The sequence below is a fragment of the Phaethon aethereus genome (assembly GCF_964289735.1).
Source record: "Phaethon aethereus genome assembly, chromosome: 7".
NCBI classification, from domain to species: domain Eukaryota; kingdom Metazoa; phylum Chordata; class Aves; order Phaethontiformes; family Phaethontidae; genus Phaethon; species Phaethon aethereus.
The window spans coordinates 2,543,432-2,567,825 of NC_138583.1; the positions used below are offsets into that span (position 1 = coordinate 2,543,432).

A 24,394-nucleotide genomic window follows, 5' to 3' on the forward strand; every position below is an offset into this window, starting at 1 on the left:
GTCCGGGATTACTCAGACAGCCGTTTACACTGTGTAGACAGCAAGTCAAACCCATTTGGGACTCACTGAAGCAACTTCGGCAACACAAATACAGCGAAGGCTGTTGGAGTGACTCTCCACACCTGGTGCTGAGGAAGTCCAAGCACATTTTGGAGGCACAGATTCACTGTGTGGGGCTGCAGGCTTGCCCTGAATATAATGCTTAACCATGATGTCCAACAGCCTCAACTAATCCACTCCTGGATGTGAAGAAACCCCAGATAAATAGACAAAAGTCCTTAAGCTCCAGCTGCACAACACTTCTGGAAAGAAAACTCGAGATGATGTGTGAGGGAGACCCTCAACACGTAACTGTCTCTGCTGTTTGCTACTTACTCAGTGCAGCCTCCTAATGCAGTGTTACCACCCTTTTAGTTCAGCTTGCACAGTGGCTGTGATGCCTCAGCCATCTGCTTCTTCACAACTACCCCACAAACAAACTTTTCTTAACTGGCCTAAATGCTACCTCCCTCTTTTCTTTCAGATCTCTACACAACAAAACACTTTGAATTTGTGAGTACTTATACCTTAAAGGGATTATTCAAATGCTAAACAGAACGCATGCTCAACCCTCTCAACAATTTCAATTGCAATGTTTGTAAAACTGAAGATTTTGATTTTAGTAAGGCATACCAGTTACTTAAAGAGAACTGAAGATGTACTCAAGCTTGTCCTTGGCAGCCATATAACCATGGTTCTGTTCTATTACCATAATTCCCTCCATCCACCTTGGCCTGTTTTTCTTGCTTTCTGCTTAGTATTTTCTTACCCTTTACATGTCGTGTGTCTGGAATTAGATGTAAGCTCTTCTGGGAAAGGCAGGGTGAGCAACTACAGGAGCTACTAAGTAATTTGAAAAGTCAGATACCATATAACCATTTTTAAACTGTAGAAAAATATACTATGTATTGTTCCAATAAACCACAGGACAATACATCGATTTACCATATTCCATGAAACATATATAAACCAAAATTGCCATATTTCAATTACCAAAATGGTATTGCAAATTACAAGTCTTTTTAACAAATGTAAAAGTAACTTCTGAAGCATAACTTACATTCTCAGTCACCGCAAAAAAAGTGAATTCAGAAAGGATAAGGAGAAGGAAAAACTGGTAAGAAATTTAAATTGACATTTGCTCAAGAGAGCCCTTCAATTCCTGCTCTGGCCTTTAGTGAAAAGCACCAGCTTCTACGTTTTAATTGACGTTTCACTAAGGACCTGAAGGAATAACTATGAGAGATCTCTTCTGCCTTCAGGCCAAGACTTTTTGACCACTTTGAAATCCACAGGTCAAAATAAAAACATAACGAAATACCTACTTGGGAGCATTTGAATCTAGCACAGGTAATTTTTGTTTTGAATTAGTAACTGTTAACAGTAACCAGAAATCCATGGGTTTGTGCAACTAAACCAATCCTATTATTAACAGCTGCATTCTAATGACAATTTAATGTTTTGGGCATCGAGTTTGTACAGTTCCATTAAGAAAATTCCACATCTTCATCCTGACTCTGCCATTCATTCGTTCACACGTGTACACATTCATACATGTAAAATATACTGAGTTGCAAATAATTTACTGCATGGAGATTTGATGGGGGGAGTTTTTGAAATAAAACCAACATGATAACCTTTAATCTACATCTCCAATAACTTAATCAAACAGCACTTCATTTAAGAGCAAAAGCACACTCCTTGTGACTGTTTTTGGAAACGTGTTAGTCACTCATGGCACTTCCATATCTATGTGCTGTAAGTTTCTAAATCACTTAGGAAATACACTGCTAGTGTAAATCAGAAAACTCTACGCCACCAGTCTCTTCCAACCTCTCATCTTTCACCTATGTTACTTCTTGTACCCTCACTGACCATTTCATGTTTGCGTTTGTATTTGTGACTTGTCCTTTGGAAGTCAAAAGCCACAGATAAAACCATGATCTTGCCTCAGGAACATCACTGAATGAGCACTTCCACAGTCAAAAAGTAACACAGTAGGCAAAACACCTGCATAGCTTGCTACAGATGAGGATTTCTTAAGGTTGATTTCAGTGGCATGAAATTTTTTTCTACCATTTACATGCCCATCACTGCTGCTGTGGGACTGAAACAGGAAAGCAACACCACAACAGCCCCAGTCCAGCAGCTCAAAGGAGGAATGGGATGAGGATGGTGCCTACGGGGTGAAATGGAGAGCCAAACTCCACTGACACCATTCAACACCTCCTTCCTTCCTTCCCCAAGCCCACTCTTCTGCTGCAGAAAATTCAAATTTGCCTTATCTGCAAGAGAAATGACATGCAGGTGCTGAGCATTTCAATTTGGATTCTCATACCATTCATATTAATTTGACAATGCAAAGTTGGGATTTGCTGAAGACAGTGGGCAGTCTCTGAAGAGCTGATTAGATCTGAGAAGCTTTTATTGCAGATGATGAAAAAAATCTAGCTTGACTTTTATTCTGGACTGAGTTTGAAGTTGACAGGGGAATAGTTTGCCTAACTTGTAAAACAACAACAGAAAAATTCAGGCTTGCTTGCACACTTCACATTAGTTAGGCTCTTATTAGACCTGACCTGATAATCAGGCATATTTTAAAGCCACAATTATTTTCTTAATCAATATATACTTCTTTTCCTGAACTGATAAAATAGATGTATTAGTACTGTGCAAATAAGATTCCACCAGGTTAAAAAAAACAAAACGAACAACTAAAATATTGACGATGATAACGAAGAATATTCTTTTCCTTAAGGCAAGTTTAGAGGAGGGTACTCTTGCTGACCAGTGTATTTTTTAAAAAACATTTCTGGTGAATTTGTGTTGAATACTTTGTGACACCACATGTCAAAGCCAGCTCCAAATAAATACAGATTTGCCAGTAGCACAAAACATCTAAACAGGTTGGCTCAGTCGGAAAAAGAAACAAAGCCATTTATGCCTGATAGCAAAGTAAAAACTATCAGCCATTAGTTTGAAATAAATTACCAACTTTCAAAAGCTGTTTTAAAAGCTTTCCTCCATAGTTGGCTAACTTTTATGGCTACTGTATTCATTAAATGCCTACGGGTAGCTTCATTTTTAAGTCTTCATAAAAATCAAAGAAATGCAATGGTTGATTTCGAAGAACATTATCTTAACATTACCGTCCTATGCATTGATGCCCGTTATAATGGTAAACAGCATCCCACATTCAGTGACTTTGATCTCCCTCTCCTGCATGTGCATCGATTTCTCCACAGAAGTAGAAGTGATGCCCACATCTTTCAAATATAAAACACTCAAAACCATGTAAAAGAAATCTATGTAAACACATGAGGAAATCACAAGAAAGGAAACTGAGACATAAGCACTTCAGTCAGGTTTTCATTCTGCTCCTCATACCACCTAAGGATGGCCGTTATTACCCACTGTACAAGATGCACACAAGCGTATCCATGTCCAGTTTCTACATTTATCTGTTAGAAAAGGAGAGTGTTCAGAAGGGTTTAGGTTTTTTTAAATGAAAAAGTGAAATAGCTTTGCATTAGGAAATGCCAATTCCACAGGACTAAGAATTGTTACTAACAGACATTAATCAGTTTCTCAACTATTTTGTTTCTCCCAGTATCTCAGTGGTATCTAAGAGATGTTAAACCCAGAGATTATAAAATAGAACTTATATCAGAATGGGCAAATACTTTATTGAGACCAAAATATCTTGTTGTAGGGCAACAAATACTAAATATAAATATTAGCTGCACAAAAAACAAATTAAAGTGATTCTCTAGCACCAATGAATAATTACTTTTTTTCTATCCTCACTAACCCCTTTCTGTCAAATTTAGATGGACTAGAAATTCGTCTCCTTGCCCAGTTTCATTGATCCTTAACACCCTTTTCTGCAGACTTTTCTCAAAGGTCAGTATGATAAACCTGCTAGGAGCAAATACATACTGGTGCAAGGGGCAGAGACAGGTCCATAGGACTGTGACTAATGAACTTAGTATTTTAGATTACTATTGTGGCAATCAAAAAATTGCACAGTTTCAGCAGTCATGCACAGCCAGTTCTCCCCGCTCTCCACTGGCAGATCACTCTGAAGCGATTACACTTGTGATATGAGCAGAGTGCTTCCTTTTGAATTATTTTCTGCTACCTGCTGAGGATGAGAGCTCTCAAAAGGAAATGGTGTTTCCTACCTCCCTGGTTCCCAAGACATTCCTAAGCAGAGCAACAGAGAATCTTCTCCAGCTAAGCAGCATCCATTGAACTCCCTGAAATGCTGAATGCAATTCAGATGCCTTTATGTGAAGGCAAGGTTTACTTAATTTGGTGGTAGTACTACAGTAGCACAGCGTTTTATTCAGGAAGAAATGCTAGCAAAATGAGATAATACCTTTGTGCACTATATAGTGTAAACATAACCCTTTCAGGCTTCTAATGCCACCTGGAAACTTTGCCCACTTTGATCTCCATTTCCATTCTGTAACCGCCAGGTTATTGTGCCTAACATACAGAAGAGTAAGACATGCATGAAACCTGACAGTAAAAGTCATTCACAGAGTAGAACCAAACAGCATTAAATCCATTTCAAAATTGTTTTCCAGCAAGTAAGTATGAGATCTGAGCAATCAAGCCTACCTTCCCCTGCAAATCACCATTTTAAACAGTGACTAAGACGATGGTGGAAACCTAGGCCTGGTGTGCCCCAGTGAACAGTGAAGGAGGTCAGACAAAAAGCACTAGACTTCCACAGAGCAAAAAGGCAATGGGAGCAAGAGTGTAGGCAAGCCACAAAACTATGAACACTTACAAAGCCCTCTGAAGGACTCTAGCATGGAATTGTACATTTTAGGCTTCTACAGTGCTACTAGAGATACGTCCCTTTGCTTAGGCATAACGGTTCAAGTCCAGAAAAGGACCAGGTGATGTGGGTACAAGTCTGGCTAACCTTGCACGTCCCTGATCTACACCTGCGCTGCAGCTTGTTGCCTTACTAGCGACTTCCTGGCTTGGAAGGCTTCCACACACCTGTGGATGTGCCTCAAGTTTGTCAGGTACTCTGGCCAGTCTCCGTCCTGGTAGTTAAGGTACATTGAAATAGAGCCAAAAGTTTGAGTCCTTCAGTCAGTGGAGGGAAGGCAGCCTAGGTCTCTATCATCCCATGGAAAGGCTTTTCCTAGCAAGATTAATCTAACAAGATGCAAAAGGAGGAGAGCAGACACTACCACTAAATCATCTTTCCCTTGCTGCATGCTAAAAGCCATGAGTACACAAAGGTGTGTCTTTGAAGGAGAGTGTAGGTACCTGACACGAAGAGAACGGTCCTATGCATTTTTAAAAGTATCTCTAAAGCAAGACACCCGAAATTCCCACTTGCCTCTACTGATCAGTCTAATGCGTACATGTGCTGACTATTCTGCTTTTAATTAAGCAGATTTGCGATTAACATGTTGGCTGGTTGGGGCCCTATTCTCATGTGCCTGTGCTCTATGTAAGGAGCTTAACATGCACCTCGGGCTCCATTCTGCAAGCAGAGCACTCAAAATCAGGCACCAATGTCTCTTAATACTCCCCTTCAAATTGTCCAAGACCAGCCATTACAGCACACCTCTCTCCATTTCTTTTGTTTACTGCTCAAATAACGTCTATGTCCTCTGCTGCTACGTTCCTTAAATACTCTGTAGCACTAGTAAGTCATAACTACTGCTATTCATTACCTACCTGATGATATTACTGTCCTTCACGTGCTTTAAACAATAGCCCAGACCTTCAGCTGTTATAAACTACCTTAAATGCCTCCAAGTTCAGTCATACCCCACTGATACGTATGATCTGTAGGGAATTTACTTAACTTTGTGTGTTAGGACATTTTACAAGGGGATAGCAGGTCTGTCCTCACAGAAACACTGCTTTAGCATTTCTGTCCTTGGGTGGTAAATAAATTACTATGTACCATATTTAGCTAAGCTACAGTTGATTTGTGTCAAAGCACTGCCATCAGCTTTTAATGTGCAGGGCACATTCTCTCTGAACTCTTCTCCCCGAGGATTATTCTCCTTAATATGCCAAACACTAACAATTAAAAATTAAACCTGTCTGGCAGAACATCTTTGGCCTTTATTGTCCTCAGTGTATCATCTGGTTACCAATGTTCATCAACTTCTGATTACAAAAATTGCTATTACTCTTCAGAATAGTTAACAAGTCAAAAATATGTGCCCAGTTCTGTCAATCAAGTGCTTCACCAGGGAACAGCAATAAAAGCCAGTGGCAGAAATAAACTTTATCCCCAAAACAAGTGCACTTGCTTCAAATACTGCACATCCAGTAAGGCCGGCTGGTGAGCTGTACAGTTCCCCATGACCCTGTGATGTCTCAGACTGGAAATGCAGAATGACTGCAAAATCAAGATCTTACAGAGTTGTGTTTTGTTTCCTCCTTAAGCTGCAGAACCGTACCACAGACAGGCACGGCTTCCCTTTCTGACAATTCCTCTTATTCATTGATTTGTCATCTTCAGGAACAATCACTGTAAATGCAGTCTCTGTCCAGAAGGACAAAGGACAGGCTGGCATAAAAAATGTACGAGTTACTGCTCTGTGAAACTCATAATAATCACCTTTGTTGTTGAGAGAGTTAGGTCACTTACGAGGGTTAAAGATTTTTCCCTCTTGGGTGCAGAGTATTAATAGAACCTTTTTGCTTACCGGAGGATCTTGATCCTCAGCTGAAACGGTAGTGATAACGGTGCCCTTGACTGCATCAGGAGCAACCATTCCCCTGTAGAGCTTTTTGCTAAAGACTGGAGAGTAATCATTCATATCCTGCAAAACATAATTAAGAGTTTAGTTCTGAAGTTCAAATAAAATTATAGACGCATTCACAATTAGTTTTCTCAAACTCTGCCCCATCATTCCTTCCTCATTAGGAAGCCTATTTGCCATTCACAGTCTCTCTCAGCTCTCAGTTCCATTACCACTGCACAAAACTACCACACAAAGGGAAGGTGCCAAAGTTTCAAGGCAAAAAAAACCAACCAAACCCTCATGTGAGACAGATCAACAGAACAAAGCTCTGCAGAAAAACACACATTCTCACAAGTAAACAAAGCAGAGATTTCCATGACACCTGCTTTTCAAGCAGTGGGCCACAACACAGTTTTGCTAATTTTCTAAAATGAATGAGCTGCTGTTGCTTAACAGTGTTTGCTACCTCTAATATGCAATCAATGAAGGGAAAAAATAATATCAGATTAGTATCAACACCTCATGGGAGCACAGGATGGCATTCTTCGGGCTGATGTGTACGTTGTCAAAAAGAAGCTTCAAAGGCTTGATTTAAGCCCAGTTGCACTGATGTAGTAGTGTGTGCATACACGTCTGTATACTTTCACACCTATATATGCGTGCGCAGCTATACGTGTAATATATACCTTCACGGGTACCCCCTTGTGTGAAAGATGCAACTTCACCCAAACGGCAGGCTGTATGGGACTGCGCAAGCTGACACTAAGGCAGATGCAGCAGCCAGATGCATGTGGCTCTCGGTGACATGTTGCCCCACGCATCAGGAGCCGCGAACGTTTAGAAACTCAACCAGCATCACAGGTTATTAAAAGGTCATTCATTTGGACTGTCATAAATTGTCAGAAAATAATGTTTTGTCAAAGTTCTCTCACATAAAGTTCCAGAAAATTTATCTGTATGTTCCTTTAAAAAAATTAAACGCACGTCTCTATATCACAATCTTTGTTCTATTAATAAAACTCATTTTCACGTTTTTCTGTAGACACACCTTCCTAGCTTGAATTCCATTGAGAAAAGATTTATTCATTCTTGCATACTGCTCTTTCCGTTGTTTTGCACAGATGGATAATGTAGATTAAATTTTCTGGGTTTTTTTTCCAAAACAAATGAGAAACATCATATACCTTCAGCACACAAGAGTGACTTCACTGATCCACAAATGGAGAGCACACTTTTTCTCCCTTAAAGCAGAATGTGTGTCTGAGCTCTGGGTGTCTGAGCTCTGGGGGAATACAGGTGCCCTCCATCTTTTAGGTTTCCCACGAAAACATGGCTACTCAACATTTATACGATGATGTTGTCGCAGCTCTTCATGGTCTGGCTAGCACACTGTATTACATAATCATTTAAAACATTCATCCATACCTCACCAGAGGAAACAACAATATAATAAACTTATATATATAAAAAGACTGTTACATGTCCATATAGTAAATGTCTGAATAATTAATGTGTCGTGTTCTGCTGAAAGCTCTGCAATTCGAGTCTTCAAGGCACTGGAAATACTTTTTCTCTGATTTTCAGATTTTGAGAGAGACAACTAGATCATCAAAACCCGACTATTAGGCAATGCAAACTAGAAGAGCGTTCAAATGAAAACATTTTGGGAAAACATTCAAATTCAAGGAGATTAGTATTTTTGTATGGAATTACAGGCATTGATTCTTATCATTTCAATTTCTTGACTGTTTGCAAGAAAATAATTTACTTCATCTGAGAATTTAATAGCCAGGAGTATTTTACACAAACAATCTTGTTTCTCATGATTCAAAGTGACATTGTGCTTGTAAAATAAGCTAGCCCTTTCCCATTTTGCTCCGAGAAACTCCATTCCAGAGCAATATATTGCTGTGGCAAAGAAACCAACATCATACAGTGATCTCGCACTGTAAGACTCCATTCACAGTCATTCTACCTCAAAGAAAAGATGGGGAATTACTTTATTTGAAGCAGACACAAAGTAGCTATGAGTACAGAAATCCTAGGCATTTAGGGATGGACTATTAAAAACAATCTGCAGTATGATAGCACAAATGTGATACAACTCTACATGCATAGCCCTTACAGCTGTGTAAATCGGGAACTGTTTTGGTTCGTATACCCTGAAGGCTCTCCAGTGGGATACAACCTTTTACAAACTGCACACACACAGAGAAGACACCTTCTGTCCTATGAAGTCTCCCTCTGGGGTAACCACCCAATACTACACTTAAAATAACTTTTTTCTTGCAGCTTCTACTTCCCACGATCTGGATGCTTAGGTTCACATCACAAAGCAAGCGAAGCTTCTGGAATAACCCAGCCTTCTGTCTGTATTTATTCATTTATTTTGAATCCATCTCTGTGCACCTGCAAATCCACAGCCATATCTGGTCTTTTTTCTTCGGTGTAGCAGCAAGAGATCACACTGTGCCCTTTGCTCACTGGGGGTTGGGGAGAATCGCTGTGTGATGTTCTTATCTGTTGCATACCTTTACGTGACCTTAGCGCCTGAAAATCTGTGACTTAAGGTACTGGAAAGCGTAATCCTATTTAAAGATGATACACTACATCCTCTGCTATAGAAAAAGACTAAGTCATCCTACTTAACACACCTATTTTTCAAGATACATGGATCAGTACCAAATACACAGGAATACACAGCAAAGCATGAAGTAGGACAGAAAGCCTTCTGCCTCTCTAATTTATCTTTTCTCTAAGACAAGCTTTATGCACAATTGTGCCTCATAAACCTTAGCCGAGCCGACTGAATAGGCACCAAATGTCTCAGTCATAACTAAATGGAACAGCCCCACGTGCTTTTCTTCCTGGCTCATCTCTTCCTGAATCCTAAAGCAGCCACTAATTTTTTATAGCAGAGTTCAAGTTTAAATATTTCCACTTTTAGCAAAATAAAAGTTCCCATAAGAATCACCGCAGGTCTTCTCATTATGCAGCTGCAGTAAGCGCACCTCGGAGAGAGCAAGGCTGTCATCACAGACAGGTGATCAAGTCTCATACACTCATCGCAAACGTCTACAATGAATAACTGCTAGAAGCAGAATGGGGATTTTTGCAGGCAGAAGGTTTACATGCAAAACATGCAGATGACATGGAAATGAGCTTTTTTGGTTGAAATTACTCTTCTGGGCAATTCCCAATAGAGTAAGTGGAGATTTTCACAGAATCACAGAATCATTAAGGTTGGAAAAGACCTCCAAGGTCATCAAGTCCAACCACCAACCCAACACCACCATGCCCACTAAACCATGTCCCAAAGTGCCACGTCTACACATTGTTTGAACACCTCCAGGGATGGTGACTCCACCACCTCCCTGGGCAGCCTGTTCCAATACTTGACCACCCTCAGTAGTTTTTCATAATCTCCAGTCTAAACCTCCCCTGGCACAACTTGAGGCCATTTCCTCTCATCCTATTGCTGGTGACTTGGGAGAAGAGACCAACACCCACCTCGCCACAACCCCCTTTCAGGCAGTTATAGAGAGCGATTTTGTTAGAGATGTGTTGGAGAAATTAATATATTATTACCTCCTTCAACCAGTACAATTTCTCTTTACATATTATAGGCAATTAAAGATACCAAAGAAGTCACAAAAAGAAATTATTGATTTTCTGGCAAAAAGCACTACCACCAGCATGGAATACAGTCTAGATCTGATTCTGCTAGAGCAGAGAAAGAAAGCACACACTATTTTCTGTGAATAGCTCAAGAGATCATGGGCATGATCCGCTCCATCCAACCCCCAAAACCTGTGCCCCTGTAAGTGAAGGTCTCCAGTTCAATTTTCTTCACTGAAGTGGACTTAACAGTGAGTAGCATTCAGCGTTCCCCAGCAGATGCAGAGAAACACTTTCCAGGTTTCCATCACAGAGGGACTTTGAGCAAAGAGATAACATTTAGAGAAAGTACTGGGCTTCTGTCATTACTGGGGGCCAAAGACACAGACAGACATGTTTTTGCAGACCTAAATAATTGAAGATTACTCCATGCCTGATGGCTTCTGCTCAAAACACCCCTAAACAGGACTTTACATAGAAATGGATGCAGGACATGAGTGCAAGCCCTAACCACAGGTTAGGAACAGGGTGGTAACCTTCCACAAAGTGGCCTTAAGAAGCAGTGGAATCACCTCTTAAAACCAGGTCATAATCCTACGTGTGCTTTTGTGGCCAAACTGCAGCGTTTTACAATGGTTCACAGTTCATTGCTTCAGTCACATAAATCCAGGCTGCTATTAACTATCAGACACACAGAAAAATATGTAAATGGAAAGTATAGGTAATGAATTCTCTATATATCTCACTTTAAAATACCTGGGCTCTGGGTTTTGACAGTAAGGTAATAGCAGCCACATATTTATACAGAAATACAAAACAGCCTTTTTGTCACTGCTCATCTAGCTGCAGATTTATTGTCTTTTTATACACCTTTGTTTATAAAACAGAGTGAAAGTCAAAGCATAAAAACCCCAAAGCTTTATCCCTATCGTAGATGCTCTTTATCTAGCACTTTTGTTTGGTTTTGTTTCACATTGCTCACACTGTGCAGCACATAAAAGCAGAACAGGGCGCATCCTTATGTCTCTCCCTTGCACAAAGATTAAGAATCAAGCCTGAAGAAAGCACCATATGGAAGAGATGCTCGAATATTTTTGCTCTTGAGAATCCAAATTAGTACCTTCAAAAGCAATGAAGACTTATTAAGAGATTGCTTGATGCCAACTGGTTTGTTAACTCCGATGTCATCCTTTGCATGTGAATGATCGCACTTCCTGACCAACTTCCTTACCCTCTGAACAAGACACATCTCATTCACAAGATTTAAAGGGTTGTTATTTAGCAAAAGGTTTATAGGAAACAAATATTGACCTGTCTGCAAAAACTATGAAAATGCTGAACAAAAATGCTGGTGAACTAAGATAGTCTTCTTAGGAATGCCAATGAGGAGAAACAAAGCATGGGGGAGGAAAGGCATTAAGGAGCAAATCAATATGTAATTTAAAAATCATTAAGACAGTCACTAGCTGTAATGTACTAATACTAAACTAGGTGCTCCTAGACAGGTGGTGACTGCCGACGTGGGAGGGCAATACACAACTACAGCAGAAGAAAAATACCTGCAGTACAGTGTTCCCAGCATAACATTACCTTGTAAACTTGAATGGACTTCAGAGACATTAATATATTTTTGATTCATGGAGACACCAAGAGACCTTAAATGCTTGTACTTCACTAAGTTAAGAATATAAGCATTTAACATCTGGATGAAATAAAACGCCTTTCCTACTCCTTCACTGATGTGGGAAACACGCAAATTGGATTCAAATGTCTGCCTTCTTCCTTGCACCATCACTGCCCCTTAACTTCATCCGAAGTGCACACAGCTCAGGGTGTCCTGCGTGTGCAGCGCAGCACGGACAGCACAGATCCGCGTACCCGCAGGTAGCGAGCAGGGGCTACCCCAGCTCAGCCACTGCGGCAGCCCCTGGATGCTGGAGTCACCAGGATTTACAACAGCCTTTCTCACAAACTGGAGCAGTCTCAGCGTTCCTCTCTGACTTCGCAGCGGATCCTGCACACCCGCCTCCCAAAGGATCGCGAGCGCGTATGAAAATGAAATCCCACGCTTCAAAAACATAACCTGAGCAGTGACGCCTTTCAGGACATTTGGAAAATCCTGCCGGAAGGAAGGAGCTGGATACACCAGGATTACAGCTCCTTTCTGCTGTTTGCTGAGAGCAAGGCAGTTGTGAGGAGCTCAGGATGTGGCCCCTTCTCACTCCAGCGAACTACAGCTGCAGCTCATGACTGTTACCATGTTCCCATTACTACAATGCAACATTACAACGCGTGACAGCTTTGTCTGATTTGAGTATTACCACTAGCTTAAAGGCTTTCTACAGAATAATAGATTTTGTTGAAAATGTGCTTTGGTAGAAATCTTCTTTTGTAAGAGAAAAATAAAGAGTAAAAACTCTAGTTAATTTTTCATCAGCTATCTCCATACAAACACAAGCAACTCCAGATGACACTCCAACATATTTGATATGTATATGTTTCCATGCATATACATATATTTATGCACACATATCTATATCTACCTCAGGCATAATAATTTGTGCAAATGCCCTTTTATCCTCCAAAGGGAACCCTGCTACTACACCGCAAAACCCGCTGCCTTTAGCCCGCAGGGCACTAGAGGGCAGCCCTACCAAGGGGGAGTGAAGCCTCTCCTCCGCCCAACACCCATAAGCATCGACATGTTTTACCCTCTCCCGATTGCCTTCTGGTGAAAACAGGATTATACTTTTTCCACATCTAGCTGCCTAGGTTTTGGATCTTTTGGAGCTTATAAAAATCAGTCTGATTTTTTAATACCTGGTTTTTGTAGTATGTGACCTAATTATAATCAAGTATTGATTATTTATTAAAACAGCTGCAATTCCATCATAGCAAAATCTAATTACTAATCTGCTGAACAGTTCCAGAGGGACAAAGTCCTGTCAAAGAACACCGAAATCAGAGTCTGTTGATTTATCTGGACCACTAAGAGAACCGCCCCGTGCAGAAGATTTTCACCATTATCAACAGAGTAGGTGTGTAGCGGTGCTTACCTGGGGAGCCTGCATTACAAATACAATCTTGCATGAAGCTTCCTTTTCTTCTTGCCTATCTCCTGAACTGCTAAGCAAAAAGCATCTTACCATAAAGATTCTAAAAGTCTACGAGGAAATCTTTTACTCTGCTATTTCTGACCTGTTGGCAAAATCATTCATTTAAGTTTGCTAGCTTCTTAAATATTGCATTTCCTTGGTTAGCAAATAGTTTCATAGAGTGTTTGTAGGTACATCCATGTGTTTTTACTACCACTTCAGAACTGCGCTCTTTGATTATACCTGCTGGTACCAAGGTTTCTTGTTCACCGTCTCTAAGTGGAGGTCAACATTCCCTCGCTATAAAAAACAGCGTGACGGAACAGCATCTGAGCTAATAAATGCATATTAGGCATTTACAGCTCCTTTTGCAGTCTGTCAGCTTTTATCACAAGTGAAATAAATAGGGGGGAAAAAAGTATTGTAAAAGTGATTCCTCCTTCCAGTAACGTTAAATGTACATAATATAATCCCACAAAAGGAGAAAATAAAAAGGTTTAGTTCAAAGCATAGCATATGTCACACACTGAAATTTTCAAACCATCCCAATCTTTTTCTACAACTACAGATACGTATCTGTAATTTTCTGCTGTCATTTTGTTTTGAACATCTGCCACTTAAGTCTATGTGCACATTACCAGAGCTGGTGGCTTCTCATCTGAGCTGCCTCCAAGTGTTCAATAATCCCCTGCTGTCTGGGGACTTCCAAGGGCACATTTAATATTCCTCTACTATGTCTGCGCAACTCTCTTCTACAGAAAGGAAAGCGGTGTTTTGGTATCACTGTACTTGAAAATCATTATTCCGTGTGCATTCTTTAACCATAGAAAGATGTCACTCAATGCCTTATTTAAAAAAACCAAACCACCAAGGTATTTTATTACTAAGCCAAATGAAAAATCCCTACAGGCCACAAGATACTGCGGCCCTAAGGGCACCCACAGCCCGGCCCCACCTAGGCCCCCCCAACACCCTGCCCCTGGGCCCAGGACCCCGTTTCAGCCCAGTGGGGACCCTCGGTCCTGCTCCAGTGATGCCGCAGGATACGAGGCTCCAGCCCTGCTTCTGGCCCCATCCCCTTTTGCTCCTGGCCGACCTGGGCAGACCCCAGACGGGGTTTCATGCCCTCGCCACCCCTGGGGCTGTTGACGGGGCCTGTCAGCCTGGCTCTGTCCCCACAGGGACTGCGCCCAGGCCGGGAGGGCACTGCCCACACCGGGTCACGCTTGCACCCGGCTCATCCCTCCGCGTGGAGCAGCCTCGCTCACGCCGATCGCTCACAACGATTTTCCATTTCTTCATCTGTTACCTACCAGTTAATGAAAAACACAGGAAAGCGGGAAGTGAACCCTCTGTAACAAGGACCCACAGATCTTTGACCTCTGCCACAAGGCCTCACCTTGCACTTTAACAAAACATTTTTTGGGCCCAAGTGAGCGGGTGCTTTCATTTTGATGCAGCTATGCTTTGCAGCGGGGTCCTGAAGCTCCGCTTAGCTTTAAAGGGAACGCCAAGTGCAGGTTATGACTCTGCAGAAACCTCTCCAGCATGGTGCTCACTGACGTTTGCACTGATGAGATTTTTTCTACTGTCATTACACTTCAGCTACAACATCTCTAAGTGCCGTACTTTCTTACCATCCGTTCCTCTGGCCCATGCTAACCGGTAACAGCCATCTAGTGCCCTCCATTTTTTCTGCAACTTCTCCATTTCTGCAAATCCTCATTTGAATATATTTCTATTATTAAGCTCAGTAAGTTTCCAAAGCCTTTCAATACGATGCTCATCAACCTTATTCAGAACAGTACAAATGTACAAATTTAATATTAAAATGCAAATTTCATAAGCTTTCCTGTCATAGTGATCTTAAATTACATGATAGTATAAAAATAAGTTTTAAAGCTCTTCTGAAACAAGGTCTCTGGATTTGGAGTCACAGATTCAGCACTGAAACATCTGAAAATTTGAGCTGTGACTTCAGAAAACCCATTCTCTCACAGGTGAGTTTATTTTTCTGAAAGAAAACCAAAATGTTATTCAACTATAATCCCTTAACTCGAAGATTTTCTTTTCCTCTTCCCTTAAATGTCTACCATGCCATGTACACATCTACAGCAACATATAACCACAGATCTTTACTTTGAGCCAAGAGTTGATTGAGAGGGAGATAGATATTCATGCACATGTGTAAGCCGTACCTATTCTTTCACTAAGCAAACATGTATGCAAGCCAAGAGGATACAACATTATTCTCCAGGCCTTAATAACCATTAACAATCCCCTAAAGGACTACTGTAGGCAGTTAATAAACTATCTAGAACTGGGACAATAACCAGGCTCTCAAGATTTCAAGCAAGATCTCATCCTTCAGCTAAAAGACTGGTATTACTAACTTAAATAAGTGATAATTCTTCGGAGTGGTTCACAGCAACAGAGCATTACACATCCAGGTATATCCAGCCTTTCAAATTGATTGCAAAGGGATTAGAAATGAGTAACTGTACAATGGCTTGAAATCACTGAGGTAAAATAATTCTTTTAAGATGTTCTCAATTTTGTTTCCTCTGTAATTCGTACTTTCATTTCATCAGTCAGTTTCTGTAAGTTATAAGAAGAAGGTGAGCACAGAACAATTTATACTTCCTAGTGTACAAAAGTAATGGGAAAAAAAAATCTACTTATCACTCCTCTTACTGTTTCTTAGCTTTAAAACTGTTTCTTTTACAAATGCAATAACAAGGTAGTTTTATTATCAATAATCATATATGTGATGTAAAACTACTGTGATTATTTCCACTTCAAATGCCATATGTAAAAGAGTGCCTTCAAAGTTTTGACTTGTGAAAAATGCAGCTTTCTGGGGGCGGGGTGTGTGTGTGTGAACTAATCACATGCCATAATACAGAAATATCTAATTTCACCAGATGCTGGAGTATCAAGAACTTGAAGTCCCTTCCCATTCTTTATGTAATCACTTGGCCTCTTATAATAAACCACATATCACCCTTAAAGGTATTCTCCTTCAAGGTTCATGCATCTCACCAATACATCCATCCCCCAAGACATGTACCTACGTTTGCAAGCAAACCTTTATTTGTGATCCTACATTTTGATGTGATAAGGTATCATTTTCATTTTATATTTACATTAAGTCCACTGACGTGAGCCACTACTTGAAAACTACTCCCAGCCGTGCCACAAGTATTTGAAATATCTTTTAGATTTACGTATCAACCACAGCGACTAATTTAGAAGGACTGAGGTTAGAGAATCAATCAATGTTGAGTAACTCTGAGCAAGTTCAAAATCTTTGTGATGATGCTGAAAAGATAATATGACAAACTGTATGAAGTGGCACTTTGAATTTTGTCTTTAATTGGGTGCAGTGCTTCTTTACACAGGGTTCTTTGAAGCTATACAAAACACAGGTTGTTAACACAGTATAACTGCCTCTTTTTCATATTTAGTGCTCAGCAAGCCCTAAAGTAGCTCATAATATAAATTAAGGGATAATAGTCATAGTGGAATATATGAGGTAATAAATGACTAGCAGATGATTGAACAGATAAGTTGAGACTGAAAAAAAAATCTGTTTACTGGCACCATAGTCCAACTCCATGCCTGTTATTCCATTAGTGCCACTACAAAAGAGATAAATAAGCAGTTACATTTTGGAGGCAATACAACTCATTTTTTTAACCTTTGTATAAGTTATGTACTGCTGCTGTGCTGGACCGCCCTGTTATTCTTTAAAGGGGAAATGGTTTTCATCACATTTTAAAAGGAAGGATTAACTTCATGGATTGTAAATTTATCGAAAAAAAGTAACTTAATTTTTATTTCAGAAATATTAGAAATTGACGACATGTGTTACTGATTCACTACTGTATTTTATCATCCATGTATTTACATGTACATTACCTGTATAATTCCTGGCAGAAAATTTTCATTATTACTGTAATTAAATCTCACCATAACATGAAATCCGACCATAACGAAGCGATGATGTATTACTGCTCATCTGCTCATTAGAAACAAGACTTGAGTGAATTTCTAGTAAATACCTGCAGGAAAAGAAAGCAGTGGCAGCTACCCATACGCATGGTTATTTAAACAACTGGTGAAGCAGGGTTTGAACCAAAATGCCCCCGTCCCCCTTCCCTAATGACAACCTGTGGATCCTTTTTCTCCCATTGTCTCCTAGTAATAATTTAAGCATTTTATAGAGACCAAAGCCACTCGCAGCAGTACAGTAAATGTGCTCTGTGAGAGGAGAGGGTCCTGCTACAACATTTTATGCCACTGTCTCAAATGCTGGGTTCCTTCATACTTTCTCCAACACACCTGTATTTTCTTCGCTGTACTGTTGGCTCTGATTGGTTTGAGAGGGTGGTTCACCCCCAAACATGCAGCTTCTTCTAACCTTCTCACTCTATCTAGAAAAGCCAACAAATTATATTTTTCCTTGTTCTGATTCAAAGTTTAGGTTGTCAGAGGAACCAAGGGAGCATTCTTGTCTATGCAGGTTGGAGTTCTGCACTGCTATGGCATTGTTACAACCAAGATCATGCCATTTGCTTCCAACTTGAGTATGAAAGACCTCAAGAACAGTCATGTTGATGGAAGGACCATGCAGAGCAACCGTGTCAGAGATAATGATTTAACTGTTACATATTTTTGCATTGTTGGCTTGTTTCTTTTATGCAAAGTTCCCTATGAAGGGAAGACGTAGCATAATGATTATGAAAGATTCAAATGCACCCCCAAAATAAGTACCAATCAATGCACATGATGCATCATCTAAAGCATCCTATGCTGACTTCTAACGTCTCAATGGCATACTTCTCTTGAAAAAAATCGAGTGTTGCAGTTCATGTACTCTCCGAGGATAGCATTACGTTCATTAATGTTTATGGGTAAAGTCAGTTTTTGCTAAATCTGGAAATTCATTGTATAATGTTTAGCACAGTCCACTGGGATTAAAGCATGGTGGAAATTATATGAAATATTTGGTAGGCAGTCTTGTAATACAGCATTGCTAGGAACGTACAGGTCTGTTTCAGCCAGAGCTAATGGCTTCATTACACTACTTGAAAAACTGAAAACACATTCGAGAACACAGAAGGAGGAGAAAAAGCAGTTATAAAAAACAAAAAAGAGACGTAAAGTAATGCAAAAATAATGCTAATAATAAGGGGAGGTCACAGCATAAAATATGCAAGTACCTTATAGGCCCCATGATACAGAAATTCTCATAATACGTATTTAGGAACACATTACTCGTTTAACAGCAATATAAACTAGAAAAAAGTTAGTTCTGTTTCTGTTAAGAAGCTCTATTACCATAGTAATTGTTTCCAAATGCTAAACCTAATAATAAGCACACCATTTGAACAGTAATGATTTCACTTCTTCTAATACTGGGGAACGTTTATATTGCGAGGGGATGCTTGTGCAAACTGCAATATGCACTACAGGCACTCTTCGCAAACAATTCAGCTATCAAGACACCGAGCGAAGGCAACTCTCTGCCATTCTTGTGGTGAGGGAAATTATGCCTTGACAGTGGCAAACCGCTGAAAAATAGCACGCAAATTGTTCCTTGGAGTTGCTAATCTTTTTATCCCTTAAACTCTGTTTTCAAGACTGATAAAATTTGCTATGTCTAACCTGTATAATTATATACACATATAAAAAAAGAGATATAAAATAAAAAGTTATGTGTTCTTGATTACAGATCAGTTTACAATCACCGATTATTCTGGATGAACACTTGTGCAATCTCCCATGCCATCCCAAGTCAAGGTGACTCATTACTGCTTTCAGGTTAAGGTGAAAAGTTATGAAAGCAGAGAGAGGAATCTGAGAACTGGGGAAAAAAGAAAAATCTCAGTCTGAGGTGGTTTGCATCTTTCCGGCAAGAAGAAATCAATGCCCCTTATCCTACTCCTCCTCAGTAATACTAGAAAGGATGCAACAATTTACTAATTTACCTTGGACTTTCTTTGAAGAAAGAGTCAAGACACCCACACAACGTAAAGGGCCGTTTGGCTGCAGCAGTGGCCAATAATGTATTTCAGTACTGACACGCAGGTAACAGATTATTTTTTCTGCAGTGAGTATTCTGCTATGCAATCTGTGTTTTGATCAAGTTCAGGGAAGGTTCATACAAACTATTTGTAACTTGTTATGCCAAAGGCTGAAAGCCAGTCTAAAGAAAGTCCCTGTGTGTATCTCCACCTCCCCCAAGCCACAAAGACCAGTGTGATTATGGGTATACTGCACTGCTGCTCATTCAGTTTTATATCACATAAATGATAGATGAAAGCATCAGATGCTGTCCGTAGTCAGTTAACAGAATCCTATTACACAGTAAAAATTACAATGCTTTTGGTTAAGAGCTGGACTGTGAAAAATGACAAACGTTAACAGGGCAGCACAAGCCCAAAAGGACTTGGAGACCTGTGTAATACAAATAACGCTCTGAGGTTGTAGAGACTGAATCCCTAATGGTTACATCAATTCCCTGCTTGGACCCTCTATTGCCTTAATGCTTGCTTCTGGTTTTCTCTAGTTCAGTTTTGTTTTACTAAAGACTGCCATCAGCTCCTCTGTTACATTAGGGCCTACAGGGTACCTGCACTTGGTTTATTTCCTATGTGGAGTCACCAACACTGTATTAAAATAATTACACAAATACCATCTTCTACGTAAAGTAAAAGCACATTTACTGCTAAGAAGAATCAGACACATCCAGTTCCTGGTCCCAGAGCAGGAGCAAAAGACAGGCTGAAAGGGAACAACTCCTCCAGAGCCACGCAGAAGCAGCCTGTCTATCCCTGAACACAGGCTCTGGTTTGGCAGATGGTCTGGCGAAAATCGTGAGTTTCAGAACCCCTTCAATTCCCGGTGCAGACATCTTCATTGGTCAGCAAACCATTACAAATGACTCCAACGAAACAGTGAACGTGCTCATTAGGAGTTATCTACTTAGCTATGCCCTAAAGCAGCAGCTCAGACCGTGGTTAAGATTGCAGAGGAATAAAAGCCTGGACTGGAATCGGGCAATACGCTGCGCGTGAGGCTCTAGACAGCTACGTAACACATGTCATTTACACCATCATGCATTCAAGACCTAGGGCTGGATTCAGTGCCCTGTAAACACCCCCACTGAGCTGCTGGACAGAAATCGGTTCCCTCAGCCACCTTACCAGGATGTGCTGACCTTGGCCCTGTACAAGGCATACACCACCTCTATCACAGAATCATAGAACAGTTTGGGTTGGAAGGGACCTTTAAAGACCATCTGGTCTGACACCCCCCCACACACTGAGCAGGGGCATCTTCAGCTACATCAGGTTGCTCAGGCCCCGCTAAAATGTCTGCCCCTATCTTTCCTGTAGGCCCCCTTTCAGTACTGGGAGGCTGCAGTAAGGTCTCCCCAGAGCCTTCTCTCCTCCAGGCTGAACATCCCCAGCTCTCTCAGCGCGTCCCTGAAGGGAACTTCAGTGCCTTGCCCCCTCTGTGTAGATCAGGACTTTTCACCCCCAAAGGCACACCAGCTCTCCCCCTTCAGAACAAGGGGAAACATGAATCTTCTCCATTAAGAACAAACCCAAACTGCATTGCAATGCACTTTATTACTTCTGTATTTCCTTTCGCAACCAAGGCCTGCTCTTCTCCTTGTTCTCAATTGGCTTCCAAGACTCTCTACCCCTCTCCTGCTGCCCTGTCTCTTGACCTGACCGTTCAAGGCGTCCTCTTGTGGATCCTTCTCATCTCACACAGGGGTAGAACAAGGCTCTGATAGCAGTCTCCACCTCCACGCCCCCTTAAATTTTCTGTCCGCAAAGTTCATCTATGAGCTCAAATGAAAACATTCTATTTCAGACATCTCTTGTGACCAAGGTTTTAAATTTCTACCATGTGACATTAAGTGACATCTGTCCAACAAAATGAAACATTAAAAATGTTTTTTCCACAAGCCCTCCTCCATTCTCCCAACTGCTACTCAAAGACTACTGTGCCACCTGTCACTCAAGGCTGGAACCTAAGCATGATCTTAATCTCAACAATATATATAATACTTAATTATGTTCATTGATCTGTTGTAAAAGTCAGCCTGCCACCAAGTACGACACTTAATAATTTCTTCCATTTATTTTCTTTCTCATTTAAAATACAAGCTGCTTGTCCTCACTTTCAGGCCCTGTTCTGTCCCCAGCCTAAGACCTTTTACTGCAGAAATTGCTACTCCTGGCTCCAGCCCAGTATTCCAGCCTCTCACGTACTGCCTTTCCAAACAAGTATCATCAGTGCTCCCTTTTTGTTGCTCATGTGTGGGACGACTTTCCAGGAAAGCAAGAAACCTGTTTTTTGATCCTACTAACCCCCTTCTGAAGCTCCCTATTCCCACATCACCTCCTTTGACAGTACACTACCTGCTGTTACACTAAGGCCACCAAGTTAAACTGTATTGCTTCTCTGTACCCCGTCATTAAAGAACACAATACAAATGCACACTCACACAGCTGGGTCAGCCCTATGATGCAAACTACAGCTCTTCTCTGAATACAGCCCTATTTGAAAACAAGTACCTTTAAAAAACCCAACAAAAATCCCCAAACCCAAACACTTAAACTCTTTCAAAATTTCACTGTTCTGGAAAAGAGTTTCTTTTTAAAAAAAAAACAACCCAGGTTTGAGCAACTTCCTCCTTGAAAGTACAACATCAAAGGCTCAGGGAATGACGTCAAAAGCTACGTTTTCTTTGACTGACTTGGAAACTGCTGGGGAAGAGCGCAGACTATTAGGAAACAGGTAACCTGCATCTCAGTCTGAGAAATTTTGCAGAGACGGATAGCTTATTGTAGAAATCGTCTTATGTTGTCATCAAAGCTAATAATCAGAGACATTTACTGTCCCTAAAATAATTCTGAGCTCAGTAGAGACTGGTAAACAGAATTACTCAAAATCATGTGGCAGTTCATAGCATCTGCAGATACACAGTAAGCTGAACCCGAGACTGATTCATATATGCTAAATACTTTCCGCAGACTTACATTTAAAACGAAGTTGCCAGATATGAAGTTCACATTTGTGAGCTATGCTTTTGTTCCTGCTACAATTTTTGCTTCGTAGCTAAAATACAAGTAATTAAACTCTCTTCTCTCCCACAGCTCATGGCTCTCCACTGACAAAGTCAACAAAAATGAAGCAACTGCTGCAAAGGACTCAACTGACTGGCTCCAGAACTGCACCTTTGTAAATGCAAGGAAGCATGATTTAGAGCATCTAAAATATCCTCTCCTCTTGGACATGTGTACATCAACCAAATTAAGATGGGTAAGTGCTAATGTTTCAGCTACAAATGCTTTTCATTTGTGGATCATTACCAAACAGAGTATCATTATCTCCATATTACTGGTGAGATAACTGAAACCTGAGGTGACGCTGTAACTCACTGCATAAGACCGTTAAACAAGCCTGCTTCTTTGCAGCTCTGTATTTGCAAGCAGCACAATCTGAAATATAGGATGTGGTGTGCCACATCAGCACTCAATACACCCGAATGGTTCATAAAATTACAATTTATGAGAGCTTTAACTGAAACGTGATGGTGTCATTTTTGCAAACAATTCCATTAGGTACTTATTTCAACCTTTCAGGGATTCTAAAGGACTAAACATCTCGATATATGTCAGGCAGTCTTGTACTTCATAAATCTGCGATCCAAGATTTAACTATGTAATTGCATATAGTAAAGTAATTATAGCTGTTATAAAGTGTATCTTTAACCGAATGAGTTGCTGTCAGAAAAAGGCAGTAGCTTCCTACAAGTGAGAAAGCAGGAAAGCAGACATACTGCTAGCATGCTCTGGTGTTTCAGCAGGACACTTGTAAGGGCTGATGAAGTATTTCGTGACAAATAGGAGAGGATGCTATTGACTGACAAGTTAGTCCTCTTACCTTTACTCTCACTGTGACAGTAGCAAGACCAGGAGGCATAGTGCCCTTACTATCAAAGGCTTCCACAAGAAAGGTGAAGGTTGCTTCTGCGTCAGAGAATGATTCATAATCCAAGGACTTCAAAAGCGATAACTCGCCTGTATACTTGTTCAGTGCAAAATACTGTAGCGCTTCCTGTGTCCGTATTCGATAGTTAACATCAGAACCAAGATCAACATCCTTCGCCTAGAACATGCCATACAGGGAGGGAAAAAAAAAAAATACTTCAAACAAAAACAATTTTCACAAAAAATCCCTACTAAAGAATATAAAAAAGCAAACTACTGCAAAAAACTTTAGTTTCATTATATTATTCTTATAGTATTGGATGTACTTAATACTATTGCACAAACACGAGGAGACAAATCCGCTTAAGGTTATAAAAACCCAAAGATACCTGCCACAGGAGACGAGCACAGTATTCTGGGCAAAAGTCACTGGAAGCTCAGCCTGTTCTTGTTCGCTTCCTGGGCAGCTGCTATGGGCCACTGCCAGGGAGAGGATGCTGAGCTAAGCATACGTTTGATCTCACCCGCGTATGGCAACATGGATGTTTTTGTTTCATACCAGTATTTAGACAAAGAATATTAATTTCCCTCAGGACAAGGAGTATTATGAGATTGCTTTAGCTGTAATTTGACATTAGATTTATCTGCAATCAGGTTCAGAGAAAACCATTCTTGCTGAAATTGTCTCAGGACAGATTCTAGTTATTAAAGGATGCTGACCAAAACTTCAGGAGGATACACAGACTGCTTGTGCAAAGCGACTCTCAGCTGTCTTTAGAGATCTAGCTCATCCTCAAACAATTAACTCTCACTTGTCTGAGTAACTTTTATAGTCAGTGGACAGAAAACAACACCTACAGGTGTTAATTTCACTTTACTCCAGCTATCCTAG

At 40.6% G+C, this 24,394-nt stretch overlaps 1 protein-coding gene across 4 annotated transcripts in view; it reads right to left on the reverse strand.

The window, feature by feature from the left end:
• Window positions 1-24,394, reverse strand: part of PCDH15 (protocadherin related 15) — a gene marked incomplete at its 3' end in the record, with an annotated part of 380,126 nt that overhangs the window by 101,828 nt on the left and 253,904 nt on the right. For all 4 annotated transcript variants that reach the window (XM_082002568.1, XM_082002565.1, XM_082002567.1 and 1 more), the window contains 2 exons: window positions 23,456-23,680; window positions 6,735-6,851 (listed from right to left, as the gene is read on the reverse strand). In XM_082002568.1, the coding sequence (XP_081858694.1) occupies window positions 6,735-6,851; window positions 23,456-23,680 (342 nt within the window). The remainder of the gene's footprint in view (window positions 1-6,734; window positions 6,852-23,455; window positions 23,681-24,394) is intronic.